Source organism: Phoenix dactylifera, chromosome 13 (genome assembly GCF_009389715.1).
Source record: "Phoenix dactylifera cultivar Barhee BC4 chromosome 13, palm_55x_up_171113_PBpolish2nd_filt_p, whole genome shotgun sequence".
Lineage (NCBI taxonomy): Eukaryota > Viridiplantae > Streptophyta > Magnoliopsida > Arecales > Arecaceae > Phoenix > Phoenix dactylifera.
In genome coordinates this window covers 11,026,116-11,047,621 of record NC_052404.1, presented here as the reverse complement: position 1 = coordinate 11,047,621, position 21,506 = coordinate 11,026,116, and the positions used below count along the sequence as shown (strand labels likewise).

Sequence of the window (21,506 nt, the reverse complement as noted above, 5' to 3'; positions counted from 1 at the left end):
CTAGAGAATTGGTGATTGCTTATTAGCAATTTCATTCATCGTTTGCATAAATCTTCATAGAGAATTAATCCTGCATGTGAGTTTGGAAGAGCAAATATCAATGGAATTTAGGTCTATTGGTTGGTACCCCCTCTTGTCTGTTGGGGAAAGTTCTGGATTGGAATTCAGATGATGGTATTCTTTACAGAAAAACCACATACTTCTTTAAAATTCTTCTATGAATGATCCCATTTCTTCGAACTTCTGCTAGTGATCAGTGTGACTGCTTTAATCACCTAATTAACAAAAGAAAAGTGCAAAGTTTGTAGTTACAACATTACGATTGCTAATACTGGAGCAAGGGAGGATCCAGTATGTTCATATCATGTACTGAGATAACCGGAAACTCTTAATTATTGGGTCATTGCAATATATAAAGCAAAACTATGGTGCAACTGTGGCAAAAGAAAAGGTAATCTGAGAAAACAATGGCACAGGTTTATAGTTTCTTGAAACATTGTGTGGAATGCAGTGGTGTGCTATTCCTCCAATTTATTCATTAAATCAAACAAGTCTCAAGAACTGTGGCATGTAAGATCATATGCACTAGAAGCCCTAATCATAATGATTGCTTGAAAGCCCTGTGCAGAGACCATGACTAATGAATTTTATGATATTTGTCTATAACTAGTTTATCTATTATCTATTAACTTTTTGGTTGATACTCTATTCATTATCTATAAATACTTTTGGCAGATAATTTTCTGTACTTATATATTCATGTTGAATTTTGTAACATTTGGTTAATCTTGAAAATGGAGATGAGCATGACATGTCCATCTTTTGAAGTGACAAAGTTCCAAGTCAAAAAAACTAAGAGCGAGGCTGCTGGGGATAATCATGAGAAGGGGTTTAAGAAGAAAGCAATCTAAGATCGTAAAAGCCAGGTCATTTTTTGAACTATTTTAAGGAACTTGTATGGGGTTCATATAGACCAAGTACTCATTTCAATGAAGAAAGGTAGGATTTGTTACTCAAAAAGTTTAACAAAGAGGCCAAGAGAGATTATGATGGGATCCAAGTAAAAAATCATTGGGATAATATGAAGGAATGGCATAGCTGGACTAGGTTAGGTTGGGTTCATGCAAAAGCAAAATGTGAATGCCCCACACAATGGATGGGAAGAGAGATTTTGACATATCTTTATCCACATTGTTTACATTCATAAATGTTTTCTAATATTCTGCAAAGAAATGCAGATTGACAAAATACAGAGAGAAAGCCATGAACATATTTTTTGCCTTGAATGAGTTGCACAGGACATAGTAGACATTGGGAGGCAAGCTGTTGGGCTTCAAGCTCTAAAATCCTTTTTGGGGCATTAGAAAATGCTGCAAATGAGGAGATTGGGGACACTGCGAGGCATGAGGATGCATCAAAATTGTTCTGATTTGGATGACGGGTACTTATTTAATGATAGCTATTTGTAAGAGAATAAGGTAAGAGGATCAACTCCAAAGGATAGCAAAAGAGTGTCGGCCAACTCCAAGTTGCACAAGATAATTGATCGGCTGGTTGATGTTGTGGAGAGCCTGGTACGACCATCTGAACTAGACATGATTTTTCTGGTTGTAGCATTCTAGAGGTGGTGAACTTACTTGGTACACTCATGGGGTTGAGTGTGGGAACAATCATTTTTTTTGGCTTGAGATCCAATTTTTCTTGCATTAGGAATGTCGAGAAATGCTTGCTTCCTTCCCTTTCCCAGTTGAATAGCTTCCTTGGCTTAAAGCATTTTATGACAAAGATAACAACTTCCACCTGCTGCCCCAACTCCTTTGCTAGATTGCTCCAATCTCTCGATTCTAAAACTGACTTAGCTATTCTAAACTTTGTGAGGAAGTTTATTATATTTAATATATTACGAGTGTTATATTCTGAACACTAATTGTTTGGTTGGTTTGGAAGTATTATTTTATGTTTGGATTATTTGAGTATCTATATATTCTTGAAAACAGATTCTTATAATTTTACAGAATATGGATGTGGATAATTGGGAAATTCTATATATACATTTGAAGTTTGAGAGAAGAGATGGGCATATTCAGTCGGATGCTTACATATAAGTTAGGTGGCTGAACAAGTGCAAAGAATGATGAGATATTTGATAAAGCTGTAACAATATTGATTATATACTGTTTATCATGGGTGATATTGACCATGAGGATAACATAAAAGAGCACCTGCTAAATATATATGATGAGTTAACTAGATAAATTACTGAAATATGTTAGTGTAATCTTCTCTTTTTGCTAAAATATGTAAAATAATTATTATGTATCTTTGCATATTAGCTATGAGCCAAAAAACATGTGCTGTATGACTGTTATTAAACTCTTCTTGTATCATGGTACTTATTTGCCGGGGACAAAATTTCAGTCATTTTTGGATATTTGTCTTTTCTGAATTTTTTATTTTGCCCAAAACAACTTTTTAAGACCGAAGTGTGGCTTCTTCCATAAGCTATTTTTGGCTAAAAACTACAGCATCATCAAGGTCTGAGGTCGAATCTTTGATGACCTAAAACTGACCATTGACCTCAGTAACCCAAATCTTAGGTCACCTAAGATTGACCTTCTGACCTCGGTTGCTTGACATGGGAGGAAATAGTCCGTATCCTGATTCCTGACCTGGTCACGTATAGGCCACCAATCACGGGACCCAACCCAGGCCGTGACTTATAGCTGACCGGACGTAGACTGGTACTAGTATCCTCTGCGACTCTATAAATAGCTGCCTGGTAAAATAATTTCTATTACCAAAATATAATATACCATCAGATGACAAACATTTGACTTCGCATGGATCTAGGCAGTAAGGAGTTAAATCTCGACACTGCAAATTAAAGTTTCGCACTATAGAATAGGTCACTTGAAGTAAATTCACCTACATACCGAGATACACTCCAATCTGCAGTTTAATTTTCTAAATATTGGCCATCACAATCTCGTATAAAAGCAGCACAATCTTGTTGACACATCTTCAAAAGAAAAGGCAAAAAGAAATCTCGCAAGATACATTTTTATCGCTGAAGCATGGAGGCGGCAAGTAGCATGCTGGCATTGGGAGAATTAGCAGAATCAGATGTTAGCAGAACAAGGTAACATACCCTGCTTAACATTTTTTATTTTTACCCCTACATTCATGAACATCACAGATTAGAAATAACAAAGCTGTAGATAGAAAAAAATTTCAAACCTGCAAGAAGTGAAATTGGAAGATTAGCATTTCCACTATCGAGCCACGAGCTGTGAGGAGGAAAAAAGCCTTTTGATTAACAAATTAATACACTATGGAGGCAGCATAAACCCAGTAAAGAGTGTCCAAGCCTCCAAAAGAATGCATAACACAAACCACTCCAGAATCCCGCCTCAGTCGTTCATCGTCCTCCAAACTCCACAACTATTTCCCAGTCCTATCAACCCTAGCATTTGAACAATTGTCAACTATCACCAGCCACCACAATCAACCATGTTACAAACCTGTCAGTTCTCCATCACACCCATTCTACATGCAAATTGCCACGACAATAAATTTCATCCACTGATGGGGTGGCAGTATTGAAATTCCCAGAAATGGAGAATGGGTGAAGGAGAACTCGAGCCCACACTGAAAAAAATTTACAGATACCATCAAAGAAACCTCTATCTAGACAAGTCGATGCTGACGAAGGCCCTTACTGAAATGAGGTTGCATCAATCTAACATACAAACCATTCATCTGCACCAGGGAATCATGGGTACCCTGTTCAACTATCCTGCCACAATTTAGGACCACGATGTTATCCACGTGCCTCATCATTGCTGCTCTATGTGCAATAAGAATTGTTGTCTTGTTTCCCATAATTAGTGTGTCAAGGGCCTCCTGCACCACTCTACCTGACTCGGACTCTATTGCAGAGCTGGCCTCATCCAACAACAGAATGGGAGCATTTTTCAGCACGACCCGAGCAATGGCAATCCGCTGCTTCTGCCCAGGTGTCAAGTCTACCCCTCTCATTCCCACATGCGTGTCATAACCATGTGGCAAGCTGCTGATGAAATGGTGGGCATTTGCTATTCTTGCTGCTTCTTTCAACTCGGCCTCTGTTGCATTGTGCCTTGCATAGATAATGTTTTCTTTTATTGTCGTTGAAAAGATAACCGGCTCCTGTTGAACCAAACCCATGTGGCTCCGCAACCATCTCAAGTTGAACAGCTTCAAATCCCGACCATCCAACAAAACTTGCCCAGAAACAGGATCATAGAATCTCTCAATTAAAGAAATTATCGTGCTCTTCCCAGATCCTGAAACACCCACCACTGCTATCGTTTGTCCACCATTGACTTTAAGACTGAAATTGCTAAGCACCATCACTTCAGGGCGAGTAGGGTAGCAAAAATCGACATTTCTGAGCTCGATGCTTCCATAAACATTAGGAGGTTTAAGGCCAGTATTATCATCAGGATCAATCTTCGGCTCACGGTCAATGATTTCAAATACTGATGTGAGGGACTTCCGCCGTTTAAGAATATAAGGAGCAAGCCCAAATGGCTCCACCAAAGCAAAAGTGGCAAAAGAGAAGACTATGTACTCTTTAAGTGCCGTAGATATCGTGAGACGATCATCCTTCACAGAAACTGCAGTGTACCAAAGGAGAAGAGCATTACATGCAAAAAGCATGAACTGCGAGAAGCCAAAGGCAAAACCAATGCCCATTCCATGAAAAAAACTCTGCTTGAGTATTTTATATAGCTGCAATCTGTACAGCTCCATCACCTTGTTACCAGCACAAAATGCCACTACAGTATAAATGTTTCTAACTGCATCTTCAAGGACCAAAGAGGCCTTCCTGTGCATCTCCTGAATTCCCCTGGAGAACCCAGCAAGCCACATTTTCTGCAAGTAAAAAAAAAATGGTCACTCCCATACTCGAAGGAGAGAAATTTACCCTCGTATAACCCTGATGTGATCTCATATTGGAGGTCCTTAATGTTATGGGACATTATAAGCACTGGCAAAAAACCCAAACGCAAATAATGTTGACACTTCAAGTCATCATGCAAACAATGAGCACAGAGCACCAGCAAAACCACAAGCAGTCAAGTTGCTGTATTAGATAATCAATTAAGAGAAAAGAAAAATTCAAAAAAGATGATTGCCAGAGATATAAATTAATTGCATGTCATTACCTTGTATATTCCATTAGATTTTTTGCATTATGGTAGTACATTAAGTATTTTCAATAAACATATTAATATATTCCTGAGAGAGGTGAAAAAAATTTAGCTGACTTAACCCAGCATTTGCCATTTCACGTGTGAGAAAAATACCTCAAAGTACCTGTCCCATTTAAAGCTCCCTTGGATTGCAAAATAAGTGTCCCAAACAAATGGATTAAACTATCCCTAGCCCACTTCAATCCAGAGTAAAATATTACAAGGGTGGTACAGTGTACTCATTGTTAAAGGGGAAAAGTGGTCGTCTTACCTCCCTAGTTATCTAGCCTACACCAAGAAAAAGTAGGTCGATAAAGGATGCTTAGCAAGAATATTTGGATTAAGTGGGTTAAAGGGGGTCTTATTTCATCTTAACCCTGAAACAGAGGCAACATAAGTGTTTATAGTAAATAAAATAGATACTCCGAAGGAATATTGGTGCTGAATGAGTTCTATTGATAGGATAATTCAATCCTCTTGAATGTATTTGTCTGCCCAAGTCTACAGATTCAGTCAACCCATCCAAAAACTAAAATTGCACCCATTCATGATCCTTATGCCTAAAGAATTTCATTTCTGCAAGAATCGAAGCTGCCAAAATTATTACAATGCAACAATAATTACTGCAAAGCGCCATATCCATGACTGTTGCTTCAGCAAAGTTCCCAAAGCTGACAACAAAGACATGTATAATTCACTTCTAATCTCATGCTTAACAATGGCCAGAGAATGTTCCAGCGAACTCACAGTCTTGCTTCTCCCAAACTGTTCACAGAATGACTCATAAAAAGGCGACCAGATTAATTGGAAGGCGATTGAACCCACGGAAATAAGCTTAGAAGGCAGACTAACTTTCATTCTATGAATCCAATAAAACTTTGAGGGATGAAACTCCATTAATATCTTATATTGAATCATGTTTCTAACACATCCCCTTGGCACTAAACTTTGAAAACCATATCAAAGATTGTTGTCTTTATATAAAATGCAACTACTAACCTGTGCAATGGCAGAAACTATTAGGATGGGTATGGTTGCGAATGCAACCAGAGCCACTCGCCATTCTAGCAGCATCCCGATAACAAGCGCAACAACAACTGCTGAAGTGTCCTGTATGAATATAGAAAGTCGATTGCTGAAAGCAGCACGGACAAATGTCGCATCATTTGCCAAACGCATGGACAGCGTATCTGCACTGTTCTCTTCTTCATCAAACCATCCAACTTCATTACGCAATATTGCTGGAAAAAGTTACAGATCAGTTGACATGCATGTTTACTGTGAAAATATCATATGATCTGCCATAAATAGTAAAAGTTCATGCAAAAAGAAATTTCCTACAACATAAAGACAATGTTAATTACCTGAGAACATCATCCTTCTAACTCTCTCGGTCATCTTCTCCCCCATTATGCCAAAATAGAAGTGCTGTAGAAAGTTGGCAACCACTGTAATAATACCCATGCATGCAATGATCAAGCACCATTTGTTCACCTCGTGGTGTATATCTTGGACATCAATTCTGTAGTATGCTGCCACTATCAGTGCAATAGTGTAAGCAAGAAGCGGATTAAATGAACCAAAAATTGCAGCACCTAAGCTCCCTAGAAGAGCATAAAGCCATTCTGCGAAACTAAGCCCTGCAAGCCTCCACAAGGAAGGCAGTTTTTGGTGCTGCAAGTCATTCACCTCCCTCTGTTTAGCATGCATATCATCAAACTGATTAAGAGGACGGCTAAACGTTTTCGAATGAGAACGCTCATTTTTAGGATCAGATGTCAAAAGTGGAGAAACAGGTGATTCGGGGTCTGAAGCATTTGAGGATTGTCGATGTACAGAATGAACATCAATTTTGGGAAGCTCAGGCAATCTCATTTCAAAACTGTCCTGTCTTTTGATGGATGGGGCTCTTTCTGCTGCCACCAAGGGCAACCCATTTTCCACCATTTGCTCTGAGGGTGGGCTGTGGACCTTTGGTGATTCATGAGAGCTGTAACTGGAATCTTGCTGCCGAAATGTATGAAAACCATGTGCTCTTTGAAGAGAGGGTGATTTTGCCATCTTAGGAGATGAGGACTCTTGAAAACTGTAGCTTGCTGATGAATCCCTTTCAATTTGGAAAGTTGTAGACTCTCTATAATTCCTGATTGGTGTCCTGGAAAGGTAAATAAAAGCCTCTAAATATTTACTCAGCTTGATGCATTGAAGGAGCAACGAGCATGTGATGAGTGCAAGCATGAAATGAATTAAATAAATGAATGTTGGATCACTCAAATGGACAATGACTTGATATGAGATGTAATGCTTCATGATTTTAGCCATTCAAAAGTGCATATTCGTGACAGTAACAATGTCATTAAATACACAGCTTTCAGGAAAATATAACAGCAGATAGATCTAGAAGCTTGTAGTTCACAAAATAAATAAAAGATAGGAACAAATTTTAACAAGCTGCAAAAGCTAGTCTTCATTTTTTTGATAAAAATAAAGCATGCCTAAGTTTTCCTAAAAAGGATAAAGACAAGTACTAAAAATAGAGAATCACAAAATATAAAGTAGCATAATGTATATCACAGTTTGCCGAACCATGCCGAACTGGCCAATTCGGGGTGTAGCAAACTAGACCGGTCAGTTACCAGCATTGTTCGAGGGGTCAATTCAGTATAGAAGGATCGATCAATCGAGGGCTCACATTTTCTCTATTCACTCTTCGCTGCCCTGCTGCACCTGTTTCATTCGCCCCTCCCCCTTCGAAACCCTAGCCCCTCCATCGTCGTCGCCGACTAGCTAGGTAAGTCACTATCTCCCTCCCTCTCTCCCCTTGACACAAGGAGGGCTGTTCGAGCCCTCTCTCTCTCTCCCCCTCTCCCTCCCCCCATCTCTCCCCCCCCCCCCCAAAAAAAACAACGAGGAGGGCTGTTCGAGCCCTCTCTCCCTCTCTCTCCCTCCCCCCATCTCTCCCCCCCCCCCAAAAAAAAAACAACGAGGAGGGCTGTTCGAGCCCTCTCTCCCTCTCTCTCCCTCCCTCCCCCCCCTCCCCTTTCGGCACTCTCTAGTTCGATATGCCCCGGAATGGCACGGTACGGACCACCACCATGCCATATCGGTCATTGGCTAGTACATCCTTCGGTACCGGTTCGGCAATCCTTGATGTATATCATGACAATATAATAAAGACCAAAGCCAAAATAGCAAAATACATAGCAAGTTCTCAAACTAACAAACTACAAGCTTTTCTCATGATAATCTTCCAATCTGCGATCTAGACTTCTCCCACAATTTAGACAATCAATTTCTCTACAAAGATTCACCAGGTGTCCCAAAATATGTCACTTTACCTTAAACATTTCGGTGACCTGACTTCTACGAGGACAAAAGCTTCCTAAGCCTAGCATAAAGCACTTGATAAAGTCCTTCCCACTCTGAACAAAACAATAATGATAAAACATCCACCACTTAAACATACAGCAGTCGGCAGCTGAAATGTCTCCAATGACATAAACATGATATTTAGCACCAGCCTAAGTGTCACACAAAGAATCCACCCTTTAATGTCCTGGTCCTTGTTCAAATTCAAGTTCACCTCATGTTGAGGCATCCCTCCAGACTTTCAAGAAGATTGGAAAAAAGTCCCCTCTATGAGAGTGGCATTATGGCCATACTCAGCACTCAACAAAACCTCAAGTGTATCTAAACACACGACTGTTTCTGGATTTCCACAAGAACCACCTGTGAAGCTACATGCCCGTAATCTTACGGTAATGCATATATTCCTCAGAATAGCCTAGAACATCATTTTCCATTAGATGGGACTGATCAAAGTAATAAAAGGGAACTAATACAAGAAGAAAGTATCTGGGGTGACATAGGATGCCCATACAGTAATGACTATAAACTGTTCTTTAGAAGATGTTATGTTTGACTTCGTAAATTAATCAGCTGATATGCAAAATTCCATCAACGATTCTACATGATGGTTTTGCTGTACGTCTAAACAGATCTTCGTTCAAAAGAACTTATACAGACTAGACAATTCCACATACACTTGGTCTTCATTTAAGCATACCACAAACAATACAGTGCATGGACAATTCAGCAAGCAAAGTTATTTAATCAGTAATGCTTACTTCGTGCCAAATGAATGCAAGGCATCCCCCAAAACAGCAAACACAATATATTTCTATTTCATAAAAGCTTCTTTAATCTCCTGAAAATTTTCCATTTTCCGCTGATTTTAGACCCCTCTCTCAAATGGGATCTATACAATTGTGCATGATTAACCCATCTTAAGTACCACTCCCTTGCCAAGTTATTCCTAAATTTAATCTAATCAACTCACACAATCCTAAAAATTAATTACATTTACTTTAGCATCCACATCATTGCCATAACCATCACATATTCGAGATCTATACAATGTTTAGCATTCCAACTCACAAAAAAAACTGTTACGTTGAACTTCTCCTTTGAAAAGAACGACCCATATATGATACTCAACAACTGTACTAAATCCATCCAGACTGCTATGATCCTATCTATAACACCCTCATCTATCAATTGTTTCTATTTCGTGATGCATAATAGTGAATTCAACTTGCTTGGGTAATCTCTGGTACTTCAGTTCAAACTACATCTTCATCTCCAATTCTCCATGTATATCTCACCACAGGAACATTCTGTAAACTTTGTTCTTCAATTCAGCTATAATGTCAGCCATCAGCAGCATCAACTTCCCTAGCTTATCAACTAAAATTACACTGGAAGCAGTTTATCTTGCCTCCAAATGGATTGCATCAAGCAGATGGCACAACAAATGATTGGAGCCAAATCCAACGAACCCTCATGAACCTTGCTCCTTTCCCCAGAGGAACAGCTGAGAACAGCACCATTCAGCTGTTGGATACCATTCATGCCCTGACTGCGTCACTTCAGGAGGTAAGTCAAACCGGTTCCCATTATACCATCTACATACCGCAAACACCAAAGGCCTCTTGTTGAACATACCAATAGGACACTTATCAGCAGGTATCTGCTCGTGCCAATGTTACTTGTACACTCCAAACTTTGGGTCTTCTTATGTGTTAGATGTAGCTAATTATGTATTATATGCATATATCAATACATATTTACACTTACATATATAAAAAAACAGACCTATCCTCATGTCCGATTTTTAGAAGATTCCCATGTCAAATTTTTTTGGACACGGACCCTTGGTACCCACATCATGAGTCAAAGTGTTGGCTAATTCAAGCCCATATTGGTAGATACACACAAGATAGCCAGATATTGGTCAATAACGGGCCCCTTAGATGTAAATTTTAGGGATGCATAGACATAAATTAGATATTGTGATGGCTGGACCAATACGTAGTCTCTTTTTTTTTCATACTGAAGATACATCACTTGAATATAAGAATAATAGCAGACACTTAAACTAATATAACTTGAAAAAAAAAAGGTCTCTAACTTGGATGGTACATTTATAGATTGATAGATAGTTACAGATATGAAAAGAGGAAAACGATACACAAAATGGTTTTGTAATCATCCAGAGAAATAATATGCAGGTGCTATGAATGATGTTACAAAGCTGAAGCACACTTTAACTAGTGTGTAAGTATTCACCAACACACAAGCCATATGGAACACCTAGAAAATGAATCAAAAGTAATGTTGGCTTTAAATTGACAACCATATAACAGACGCTAGAGAGTCCAGTATATAAGCAATTTTCAAATGGAAAGGTGCAGCAAAAACTAATCATTATAGTAAACTAAGTATATAAAATTCTTAAACCATATTATGAAAGGATATCACACATCTTTGAGCAGAAATTTGTCTTAGCGTATACATACCTCTTAGGAAGCTTTGCTGCTTCCTCATATCTTAGGAGTTCTGCATAAAGGCCATCTAGATTCAGCAATTCATCATGTGTACCCATTTCAACAAGCTGACCCTCTTCCATCACTGCAATATAATCAGCATTCCTTATAAGGCTAAGGCGTCTAGCTATTATAATAGTGGACCGTCCCAACATGAGAATATCCAATGCCTCCTGAACAGCTCTTTCTGCCTCAAAGTCAAGGCCACCTGTGACCTCATCGAGTAGAAGAATAGATGGGTTTGAAAGCACAGCACGAGCAACAGAAAGCTTTATTTTTTGTTCTTCAGTCAATGCTAAACCAGCCCTGCCAACCTGATATGCATTTAACTCCATCAATGAATGGGGAGGGAATCAATATAGATACTCAGTCAAACAGGTTTAAACATATTGTGTACTACCTGTGTGCCATATCCCTTTTCAAGTGAACTGATAAATGTGTGTGCATGTGCTGTTTTAGCTGCCTCTTCTATTTGATCAAATGTAGCAGATCTTCCATAGGCAATGTTTTCCCTGATGCTCAAACTTAACAAAGCCGGTTCCTGGGTGACTAGTCCTATTTGGCTTCTTAACCATTCTAGCTTCAGGTTTTTTATATTCTCACCATCCAAAAGAACTTCACCTGCACCAAAAGGAAATGAAGCCTTTCAACTCTGCAGTCATGAGTCCAAGAAATGCACATGAAATCTGCACAGGGGGGAATGAATTGATGATAATAATACCTAATGTAGGATCATAGAAGCGCTCCATAAGAGGAATTATACTGCTTTTTCCTGAACCATTCCTACCAACAAGAGCCACAGTTTTCCTAGCAGGTACAGTTAGGTAGAAACCACTTAAAATGGGAATCTCAGGACGAGACAGATAGCTGAAATATACATTCCGGAATTCAATATTTCCTTGCACTGAAGCTAAAGTATTTCCATCCTGATTAACAGTGGAGGTCGAACGGCTTATCATCTCATAAAGTCTATAAGCTGCAATTCTCCCTTGTTCAAATGAGTAAAAGTTTGTGGCTGCTTGATTTAGTCCACTGTAAATGATAAAAATATAAATAAGAAAAATGATATGATTGAAAAAGAAAATAACATTTCCACTTCAAAAGATGGCAAATGCTTACAGGCCACTCAGAATTACAGCGAACAGGGCTGTTATAATTTCACCACCATTAGCTTTTCCATGTGAAATCAGGAACCTTCCAACCCAGAGTTGTAAAGCACAAGAACATATTGCAAGTCCATATGTGAATCCAAGACCAAGGCCTTGCACGAGACTTATCAATATCCCATACCGCAGAGTTGCTTGAAGTGATGTAGCATACGAATACTTCGCCAGAGTTTCATTTGAGAAGGCAAACAAAGTCCTCACGTATGCAATTGCCTGCATAGATTAATGATAGATCATCAGTTTATAAGCAACTGCCATGCCATATCTTACTACAAAAAAACTGGACCAACTTATCACCAGTGATGGTTTTCAGAATGTATGTTCTGGTATTACTTGTTTCACAACATTAACTGCATAAATTTGCAGAATCACACCATATGCATTCTGCTGCTAATAATTCATAATGTGACTGGCAATCGCATAATGGCACTGCTATTTGATTCATTGCTGCAAACTATTATTACTAATTTCCATCTCAGACAGACACATGAAATAATAACTTGACAGCATATACAGTTTTGGATATATCAAAAGCCAACATCATAATATAACATCCAAAAATAACATCCAAATGGGAGGGCAGGGAAACAAACTTGCAAATTGTTGTAATTATGGGAAGTAGATATTTCTATATATATGTATATTAGTATTAGTTAAAGAAGGCCGTGTAACAAATTTACTTTCCAAAGATGGTATGGTAAAAGAGCAGCCCACAACAGCAGTATCACCAAAGTTTCTCAAGACAAAGATGATCAGTTTTCACAGTGGCCATAGGACATTGTCTGCATAACCAAATGATCCATGCTGGGTTCTTTAACAAGATCATGCATAATTGTATAAGCATCACGCTCCATTTAATCAATGCAGTTGGCCTTTTGATTGCAGATTTCATTCATGCAATTTCATAATTTGGAGTGTTGAGTTGTTATTAGAACCACACACAAGTATCTTTAATTTAATTATAATCCTTCAGATGGCCTCTAGGAAATGCGATAATGACACAGCAGCTGAAGTTAAATATCATATTTAAATGAAGAAGACAACATAGTTCTGTTCAGGTACAAAAGCCAAAGGAATAAAGAGGTCCATATGCTTAAACAAGTGACCTATTCAGCAATTACAATCATCAAGCTTTCTAGGCAAAGGCAAGAGAGCTATTTAAGAGGGCATTTGGTATAGGATGATAATCCCAAGATTAAGGGCAATGTGGATGGAGGCAATGAGATCATCATGTTTGGTTGCACCATTGTGATCATACGTGGCAATGATCTCAAATCACCCCTACTCCTCAAATCACCGCCCAACATAGTGATGGAAAATCCATCTTTGAAGTCGGATATCCAAAATCACCCCAGGGCAGTGATCTCGAGGTGAAATTTGGGGACAAAAATGCCCCTCAATCCAACAAAAAAATAGTATAATATACCTAATATATTATATCAATATTATATATATTATATTATATTAAAATTGCATATATGTATTTATGATACATATTATATTATAATATATTATTATTATCATATTATTATTCGATTATAATTTTAAATTATAATGAAAACATATTATTGCACTTTATATTTATATTACAAAATTATTTAATATATTGCTTCTGTTTGCCTTATTTTCCTAATCAAACTATATATTAATATTAAAATAATAATATATTATTACAAATAAAAAATATTAATTCTATAATAACAATTAATTTATTTTTTATAGAATTAATAATTATAGGATTAAATAAGATATTTTTATGTAATATATTAATAAATATATTGATAATTTATTATAATATATATATATATATATATATTATGGTAAGTAATAATTTTGATATTATATGGTCCGTAATCTTGGATTCCTGCGAAATACCAAATAAGTTACTCGTGGATACCCAAGAATTTTTAATCACTGAAACATAGCAAACCAAACACGGTGATCTTAGATCATCAGGGATCATATTACCGCAAGATAAGAATCCCCAATGATTTAAGATCACTATAGCAATCCCATTTGGGTACCAAACGCCATCTAAGCAGTGTCTTGATAAGCTGCAATAATTTTAAATAGTCAAGCAACTTGGTTTATGTATTTAACCTCTTTGAATATATTTATAATGATCATAGCACATAGTTGTTATGATAAACATGAAGGAAACATTCATACTCAACTGAAAACAATCTGAGGAAGCAAACTATCAGCCAGAAACCAATCAAACAGACACACGACTAACATGTGCCCAGACTATGAAATTTTATTAGAAATAGTGTTGATTCATTGCACCAAGAAAAACCTGTTCAGCTATGCTCGCTGCTTCAGCATAGGCATCTTGAATATTTTCAGCAAGCCTGTGCAGAAATATATTTGATATTCCGCCGGCAGCTACAATGAATGGGCCAGTGCCTAGTGTTAGAAGGGCAATCTGCCAACAGTTGATCAACCCAATGACCAGACCACCAAAAAATGTAGCCATGTTATGGATATAGTTTCCAACCTGTAACAAAGTTGCAACAATTATCAGATACAATACCCGTTAGTTGAGACTCCAAGGAAATCAATCAGATTTTAAAAGAAATCTATTTTACATACTACAGCAGTGACACAATGGAATAAGAATATCTGTCTGCAGCATGAAAAGAATGCTCAGCTTGTAAACATACTTTCTCACTTAGTGCAGATTGAATGAGCAACACATCACTCAATACTTGACTGACAATGTCTCCATTATTCCCGTAAGTATCAAAAAAGCTCATGTCCTGGTTTAGTAAGACTTGGACATACTTTGACCTGATGACTGCAGTCTGCCTCTCTCCAGTAATAATCCAGCATGAGACCTCTATAGAATTAATCAATTTAGTACATGCATCAAGAACATATTAAATAATAAAAAAGTTGGATGGACAATAGTTTGACATTACCTATCCATCCAGCAACAAAAACACCAGCAGCTATATAGATAATGTACAGGGCATGCTGCAAATTGAGAAGAACAGCAAATGAGAGAAAAGCTCGTGATTACATTATGATCAACTTTGGAAGGTAAGAATTTTTCTACACACTGAGTATACAAATAGAGCAAGTTTAGATAAATATGGAGCAAAATGCACATATAAGGAGACCTCAATGAGAAGAATTGAAATGAAGAATTTTTCTTTAACAATAAACTATAGTTACAAGACAATAATTTCTAGAAAGAGAAAAGATAAAGGAGGTAGCAAATAATTAAAACAAGAAATGAACAAGTAATACACAGTATAGGAAATGGTTCATGCATCTTGAAACATGATGTCAAGAACATGTGGAAACTTGCATAAGTAAGGAAATATCCCTTGCCATGCAAAACCCCCCTCCCCCCAAATAAGAACCAGAAAAGGAAAAAGGGCATATCTTATCAGTGAGTAGATAAATAAACAGCGAAGAGTGGAATTAGCAATGACTGCCACCAACCATGTAATTCCTCAAGAATCTACAGATGCAAGAAAAAAAAAGAATATCTAAAGCAAAATGTACATAACCAGTCTCAAGATATTCCCAATTGTAGCACTAAATAAAGTTCTGATGATACTTCTCAAATTAAACATAAAGTTTGAGACAAGTGAGATACCCCCTTTTTTTTTGGAGAATACGGTAGTTATTCACCACCACTTCGAACCTAAGACCTCTCTCTTAGAGAGAAAGATACCAACCAGCTGAGTTAACAGCTGCTCGTTGAGACAACGGAGATATCAAAGCAGTTATTTCTTTTAGTTGATGGAGTGTATATACATCAAATGGTACACCATGAAAGGCAAAAACAGAGAAAGAATCTGCAACCTCTACTCTATCACCTCTTCTCTCTTACAGGTAGGCCATTTGTAGTCATACTGATTGATGTCTTACCAATGTAGCATTCCCAAGATCTTGATTATATTGAAATATTCTTTCTCGACAACTCCCATACGGACATAATTCTTGCACCTAGCTTGACAATAGCAGATCACTTCAATCATACTACTTCACTTACAGCTTCCGTCAATATGGATTTATTTACAGTTGTAATCTCGAAGTAGAAATAAAGCTTCAACTTCAATAGAGTCCCCAACTCTGTACTCAGCATACACTGTCATAATAGTGGAATTAAAGTCGCACAAAACACACAGACCGGCAGTTGGCCTGACTTGAAAAAACATAGTGGATTTAAAATGCAATTAATGCTTTTGAAGATTCCTTACCATTTATTGGGCATATTCTATGCTCATCCACTACAAACATCTCTTCTAGACATATAAAAACTGCTAAGATAGACATCTTAATTGCCATGATTGGGAGTAGATGTGTGGACAGGTTAGGGTGCAGGGAAACGGATATCTTAAAAACACTTATAGCAAGGAAGCACTTTAGAAGCAAGTGTAAGTTCAAGATTCTGGAGAGATTCTGATACAGGTGTGTTGCCCTCAAATGAAGATTTTGGGTTACTAAGGTATAGACTCAAGCAGTGTCTGCGGTACCGATAGTACCGATGTACCGGTGAAGACCGGTACCGGTACGGTACCGGTACCAAACCGGTCGAGATAGGAAAAAAATGCGTCCGATGCGCGGACGCTCGCGTGCACCCGTGCGCGTCCGCGTTACCACAGAGAGGCATTAAATGCCGCCCTATGCAGCATTAAAAGACCACGCAGGGCAGCCCACGTGCGGGGAACCACGTGCGGGCGCGGAGAACTGCGTGCGGGCGCAGTTTCCTGCGCGTGGAACGCGAGCAGGCACAAGCGGGCTCGCAGTTCCCCACTCACCCCCGCGTACAGGTTTTTTTTTTTTTTGTCCTTTATTTTTTTCCTCCTCTTCTTCTTCTTCTTTCCGAACCCTCCTTCCCCTCTCTCCTCCTCTCTTCTCCACTCTTTCCCGATTTCCCCCCGTTCTCCCACGAGCAAGGAAGAGAGGTCCTCCTTCTCCCGGTAGTTGCCTTCTCTTCTTCTTCTATTTCTCTTTCTTTTCTTCTTCCTCTTCTTCTTCTCTTCTTTCTTCCTCTTCTTCTTCTCTTCTTTCTTCCTCTTCTTCCTCATCTTCTTCCCCGCTTCTATCGGTGCTAGTCGCACCGGTTTCGGTTCGGTACCGATTTTCACAGCCGAACCGTACCGGTAGCTGTCGGCACTGGTTTGGTACAACCTGAACCGCTCAGTTCCGGTCAGTTCGGCAGATCATGGACTTAAGCCATACCGAACCCTTCTTATCCAACTTATTACTGCTTGTGCATTTTCCTTAGTCTTCTATCAGAGATCTCTTATAACATCTTCTATTTCTATCTTGGGCTTTCTTTCTTACCATAAGAAACTTAAAAAATTTAGTAGATTATGCCTCAAGCTATCTGCTAAGAGATTTTAAAGGAAAGAGATAGATGTCTTTCAAAAAAATTTACTCGTCTGGCAGAACTTTGGGCTTTACTCTTTCTTCAAATTAAATATTGGAAAGGGATTATATCTTTCATCAAGACGTTGACTTGAAATTTTTCAGGAGATTTTCTCAATGTCCTTTTTCTTCTTTACTTCCTAGAACATCTTCAAAACTCATTTTCTTGCTTAGATGGTAGTCCCAATAGACCATAGTTTTCCTTAAATATCAAATTCACTTCTCAAAAATAGAAGAAAGTTTTATGAACCTTGCAAACTTAATTCACCATTCAATCTATACAGGGTTCACATCAAGTCAAGAGACTACAATAAATGCGGGGTCTATCATGATAGATAATATCTTGATCCATAAGGGCAAACCTTTGGAGATGGAATAAGGCTACAACTAGATTTTATCTACCATAACTAGATTTTTATCTAGTGTATTCCAACATAAAAGTTGAAAAGAAGATAATTAAGGAGGCTATAAGAAAGTGAACTGATTATTGGCAATATATTCGACTGACCGATCAGAGCTTCCAAAACAAAGAACACTCTTCAAAGCAAGTATGCATTGTCTAGAGTAAACGAAGTTGTGAGTACAACACAAGTGCACAAGGACGTCCAGACATGTAGACTAACTAAAGAACTAAATAAAAATATCAAGCATGATAAAGCTTCTGTCACATTTTATGAACCGAAGCTGCTTATAGTACAGGAAAGTTGATTAACATAACTTTTCTTTACAAAACTAAATACTAGGAGAGGCAAGGTATCGAACAGTGCAGGATAACGCGAGGTAGTAAAAATGCCAGAAAAGTTATTAGAAACGGTTGCCCATCTTGGTTCAAATAATCTCGTGAAGAAACTGGCAAGGAAGAAAGAGATGTCCAAGTGGCTTTGCCCTAGCCCATCAAACTACTGAATAGGTCTCCAAGCAAGCACATAAATGGGAAGTTTCCTACTTGGGTTCTCCTTAATCACACCGTGCCCATATCCGATAACCCCCTGAAACCCTAACGCAAAGATTCATCGAAATAGGTAAAACCTCAGATTTTTCAAACAACCCCTAATGTAAACACTGCAGTCATTATTACAGGCAATGAATTCTAACGCTGATTAAAAGGAAGAAAGAAAAGATTAAAATCATCACCACAGAAATATGATCATGTAGCATAAGAGAGATGGAAAAAGATTCAATTTGTCTCCTCTGATTTACCTCTTTGAACTTATGGAACAGCAAGCCCTCATGGCCATGGAGTTCGGAATTGAGGCTCTGCGAATTGAGCAAGTTGATGGCCCTCCCAAAGAAATGCAAGTACACGACGAGCGCCATCCCATGTGCCGCCGCGGCGAGCGCCCCGACGACCATCAGCACCCAGTCGAGCCCGTCGGCGCACGCGAACAGCCTGGAGAAGGGCACGGCGGCCGGCGGCGGCTCGATGTCCTCCACGTCGTCCACCGGCCCTTCATCATCCACCTGCACCGCCTCCACCCCGGAGTCCATGTACGGAGACGGCGATTCCGGCGGCTCGGACACCTCCGATACCGGCGTCAGCGGCTGCATGTGGGGCGGCGACCACCCGAACAGCCCCCTCGACACCATCATCCTCTCCACCAACCAGACCCCCGCTCCCTCTCCTCCAAAACCCTAAACCCTAGCAATCCATCAAAATCCTGGAAATCGCCCGGATCTAGGGTTTCTCCTCTTCCTCCTCCTCCTCTCTTCCTCTTCTCCGACGCCTCCCGAATCGCTGCCGAAATGAGATGCCGTCTTTTCTTGGGCAACCTCTTGCCTCCTTCCTTCTTTGTAGCGGTTCTTTTTCTTATTTTATTACATCGAGCGAGCGAGTCCCCGAGCCGAACAGGCCAACAAATCGAGACTCGGTCAAAGAAGGCGGGACGCAAGAAGAGAGAGAGCCAAGAAGAAAGCAAGAGCGTGAGTGAGGGAGAGAGCGAGGGCGTCTCACGCAAGAAGTCGCGAAGTATCCGAGATGGGGGCTCCTCTCCCGGCTTCGACTACCGCGGCTGTATCTTGGAATCGTCGAAAGGCGAGAGTAGAGGGGGAAGGAGGTGCGGAGGTTGTGGGAAGTTCGCTGTCCGGCCTTGATGGCTCATCCGGGACCATCATTACAGTGTCTCTTTTTCGTTGGCCCACCCCGCTCGGCCTTTTGGGTAAAGAAAATGTTTCGGACGCACGGAATGAACGGCGGAGACGGGATCTGACGGACCCTCGACGGGGTTAAATTTAAGGCTGGGGCGGATTGGTGGAAAATTTTTCGGGGAAATGCTAAGAGCACCTAAACATCGAGAACCCCCTTGATCTGGTGGGCCCGGGTATGATCGAGGAGTCAGACGGGCCACCTAAGGGAGTGGGTATGTTTTTGGGTCTTAATTCAAGATATAGGAATCGGCGCTCGTTAATCTGTCATCAAGTTGACTAAAACTAGCAGTAAGGGGAGACCGGCAACGGTCGTGGAAGGTGGGAAGAGAAGAGTGGCATTTTTGGAAGGTAAAAGGTTCCGAGGGGAAGGTCATTTGGGGAAATGTCGGAGTTAATCAAGGTTTTCGTGAGATTGCGTGAACGTGGCCGTTGCGTTCCGGTACGCTAGACGCGCTCCGGATCCGAGTCGCGGTCCTATCACCTCTTGGTGCAGTTACCCCTAAATCATATGCTCGAGGGCTCCTTTGGCTCGGGTGGTTCTATATACACCCCCCCTATTGCTCAGGACACCCCCCAAAAATTAAAAAAAAATTAAATACTCTCTACACCCCCCCATTTGCTAAGAACACCCCTAAAAAATTAAAAATTCCTAAATTACCCCCCACCCTCCCCACCCCCTCACCTAAATTGCTCTCTACACCCCCCAAACCCCCCCCACCCCGCTCTTCCCCTCCAAAACACCTCGCCAACGCCCAAAACCCCCCCGTTCCCTCTTCTCCCTCTCGTCGCCAGCATTCTCCTGATCTCCGACCACCTCGCCGGCTTCTTCCGGAACCACCTCGCCGGCTTCTCCCGAAATTTTTTTTTTCATGGTTCGTGCTCCGTTCGGCACTGGATCGCCGAACAAAAGGCTTCTGTTCGGCTGAACAGTGCCGGACAGAAGCCTTCTGTTCGGCACTGTGCAGCCGAACAGATCTGTTCGGGTGACGGTTGCCGAACAGAAGGCTTCTGTTCAGCACTGTTCAGCCGAACAGAAGCCTTTTGTTCGGCGATCCAGTGCCGAACGGAGCACGAACCGTGAAAAAAAAAAATTTCGGAAGAAGCCGGCGAGGTGGTTCCGGGAGAAGCCGGCGAGGTGGTCGGAGATCGGGAGAATGCCGGCGACGAGAGGGAGAAGGGGGAACGGGGGAGGAGGGGTTTAAGGGGGGTTTGAGGGGTGTTTTTTTTTTTTTCTTTTCAAAACGAAACGGAGGAGGAGGAAGGGGGGTGTATGAGAAAATTTCAAGGGCAATATGGTAATTACACTAAAGGTTAGTTTGGGTATTTTTTTTTGGTTTTTGGGGGGTGTCCTGAGCAATAGGGGGGGTGTATATAGAACTACCCCTTTGGCTCCGTGACTCTGAGGGTGCACGAGTCTATTCTAACCTTCAATTAAAACTATGGTCCCTAAAACGTACTAGTTTACCAAGATAATAGATTAACACTCCATTCTTCTATCTCCATTCAGTGGGTAAATCTGGTTTCTTCAATCTATGCTGAAAGTTTTAATTAGGTCTACGTCATCTCAACAGCATGATTATATGATTTTGATGACTCTAATCATGTTGCTGCAGACACTGATATCCTTCTATGATGTATTCCTGCAACTTTTTAGTTGGCCTTCATGCTTGTTGATTCCCATGTCA

At 39.9% G+C, this 21,506-nt stretch overlaps 1 protein-coding gene across 1 annotated transcript; it reads right to left on the bottom strand.

The window, feature by feature from the left end:
• Positions 1 to 3,288: 3,288 nt before the first annotated feature.
• Positions 3,289 to 19,763, bottom strand: LOC103711386 (ABC transporter B family member 20-like). Its single transcript, XM_008797511.4, has 11 exons — positions 18,877 to 19,763; positions 15,210 to 15,264; positions 14,952 to 15,127; positions 14,585 to 14,785; positions 12,242 to 12,501; positions 11,844 to 12,154; positions 11,523 to 11,743; positions 11,096 to 11,436; positions 6,602 to 7,392; positions 6,237 to 6,478; positions 3,289 to 4,917 (listed from the first exon to the last, which is right to left on the bottom strand). Exons 1-11 carry the CDS (start codon positions 19,264 to 19,266, stop codon positions 3,688 to 3,690), a joined length of 4,218 nt encoding a protein of 1,405 aa, XP_008795733.1. The 5' UTR covers positions 19,267 to 19,763; the 3' UTR covers positions 3,289 to 3,687.
• Between the last annotated feature and the right edge of the window lie 1,743 nt (positions 19,764 to 21,506).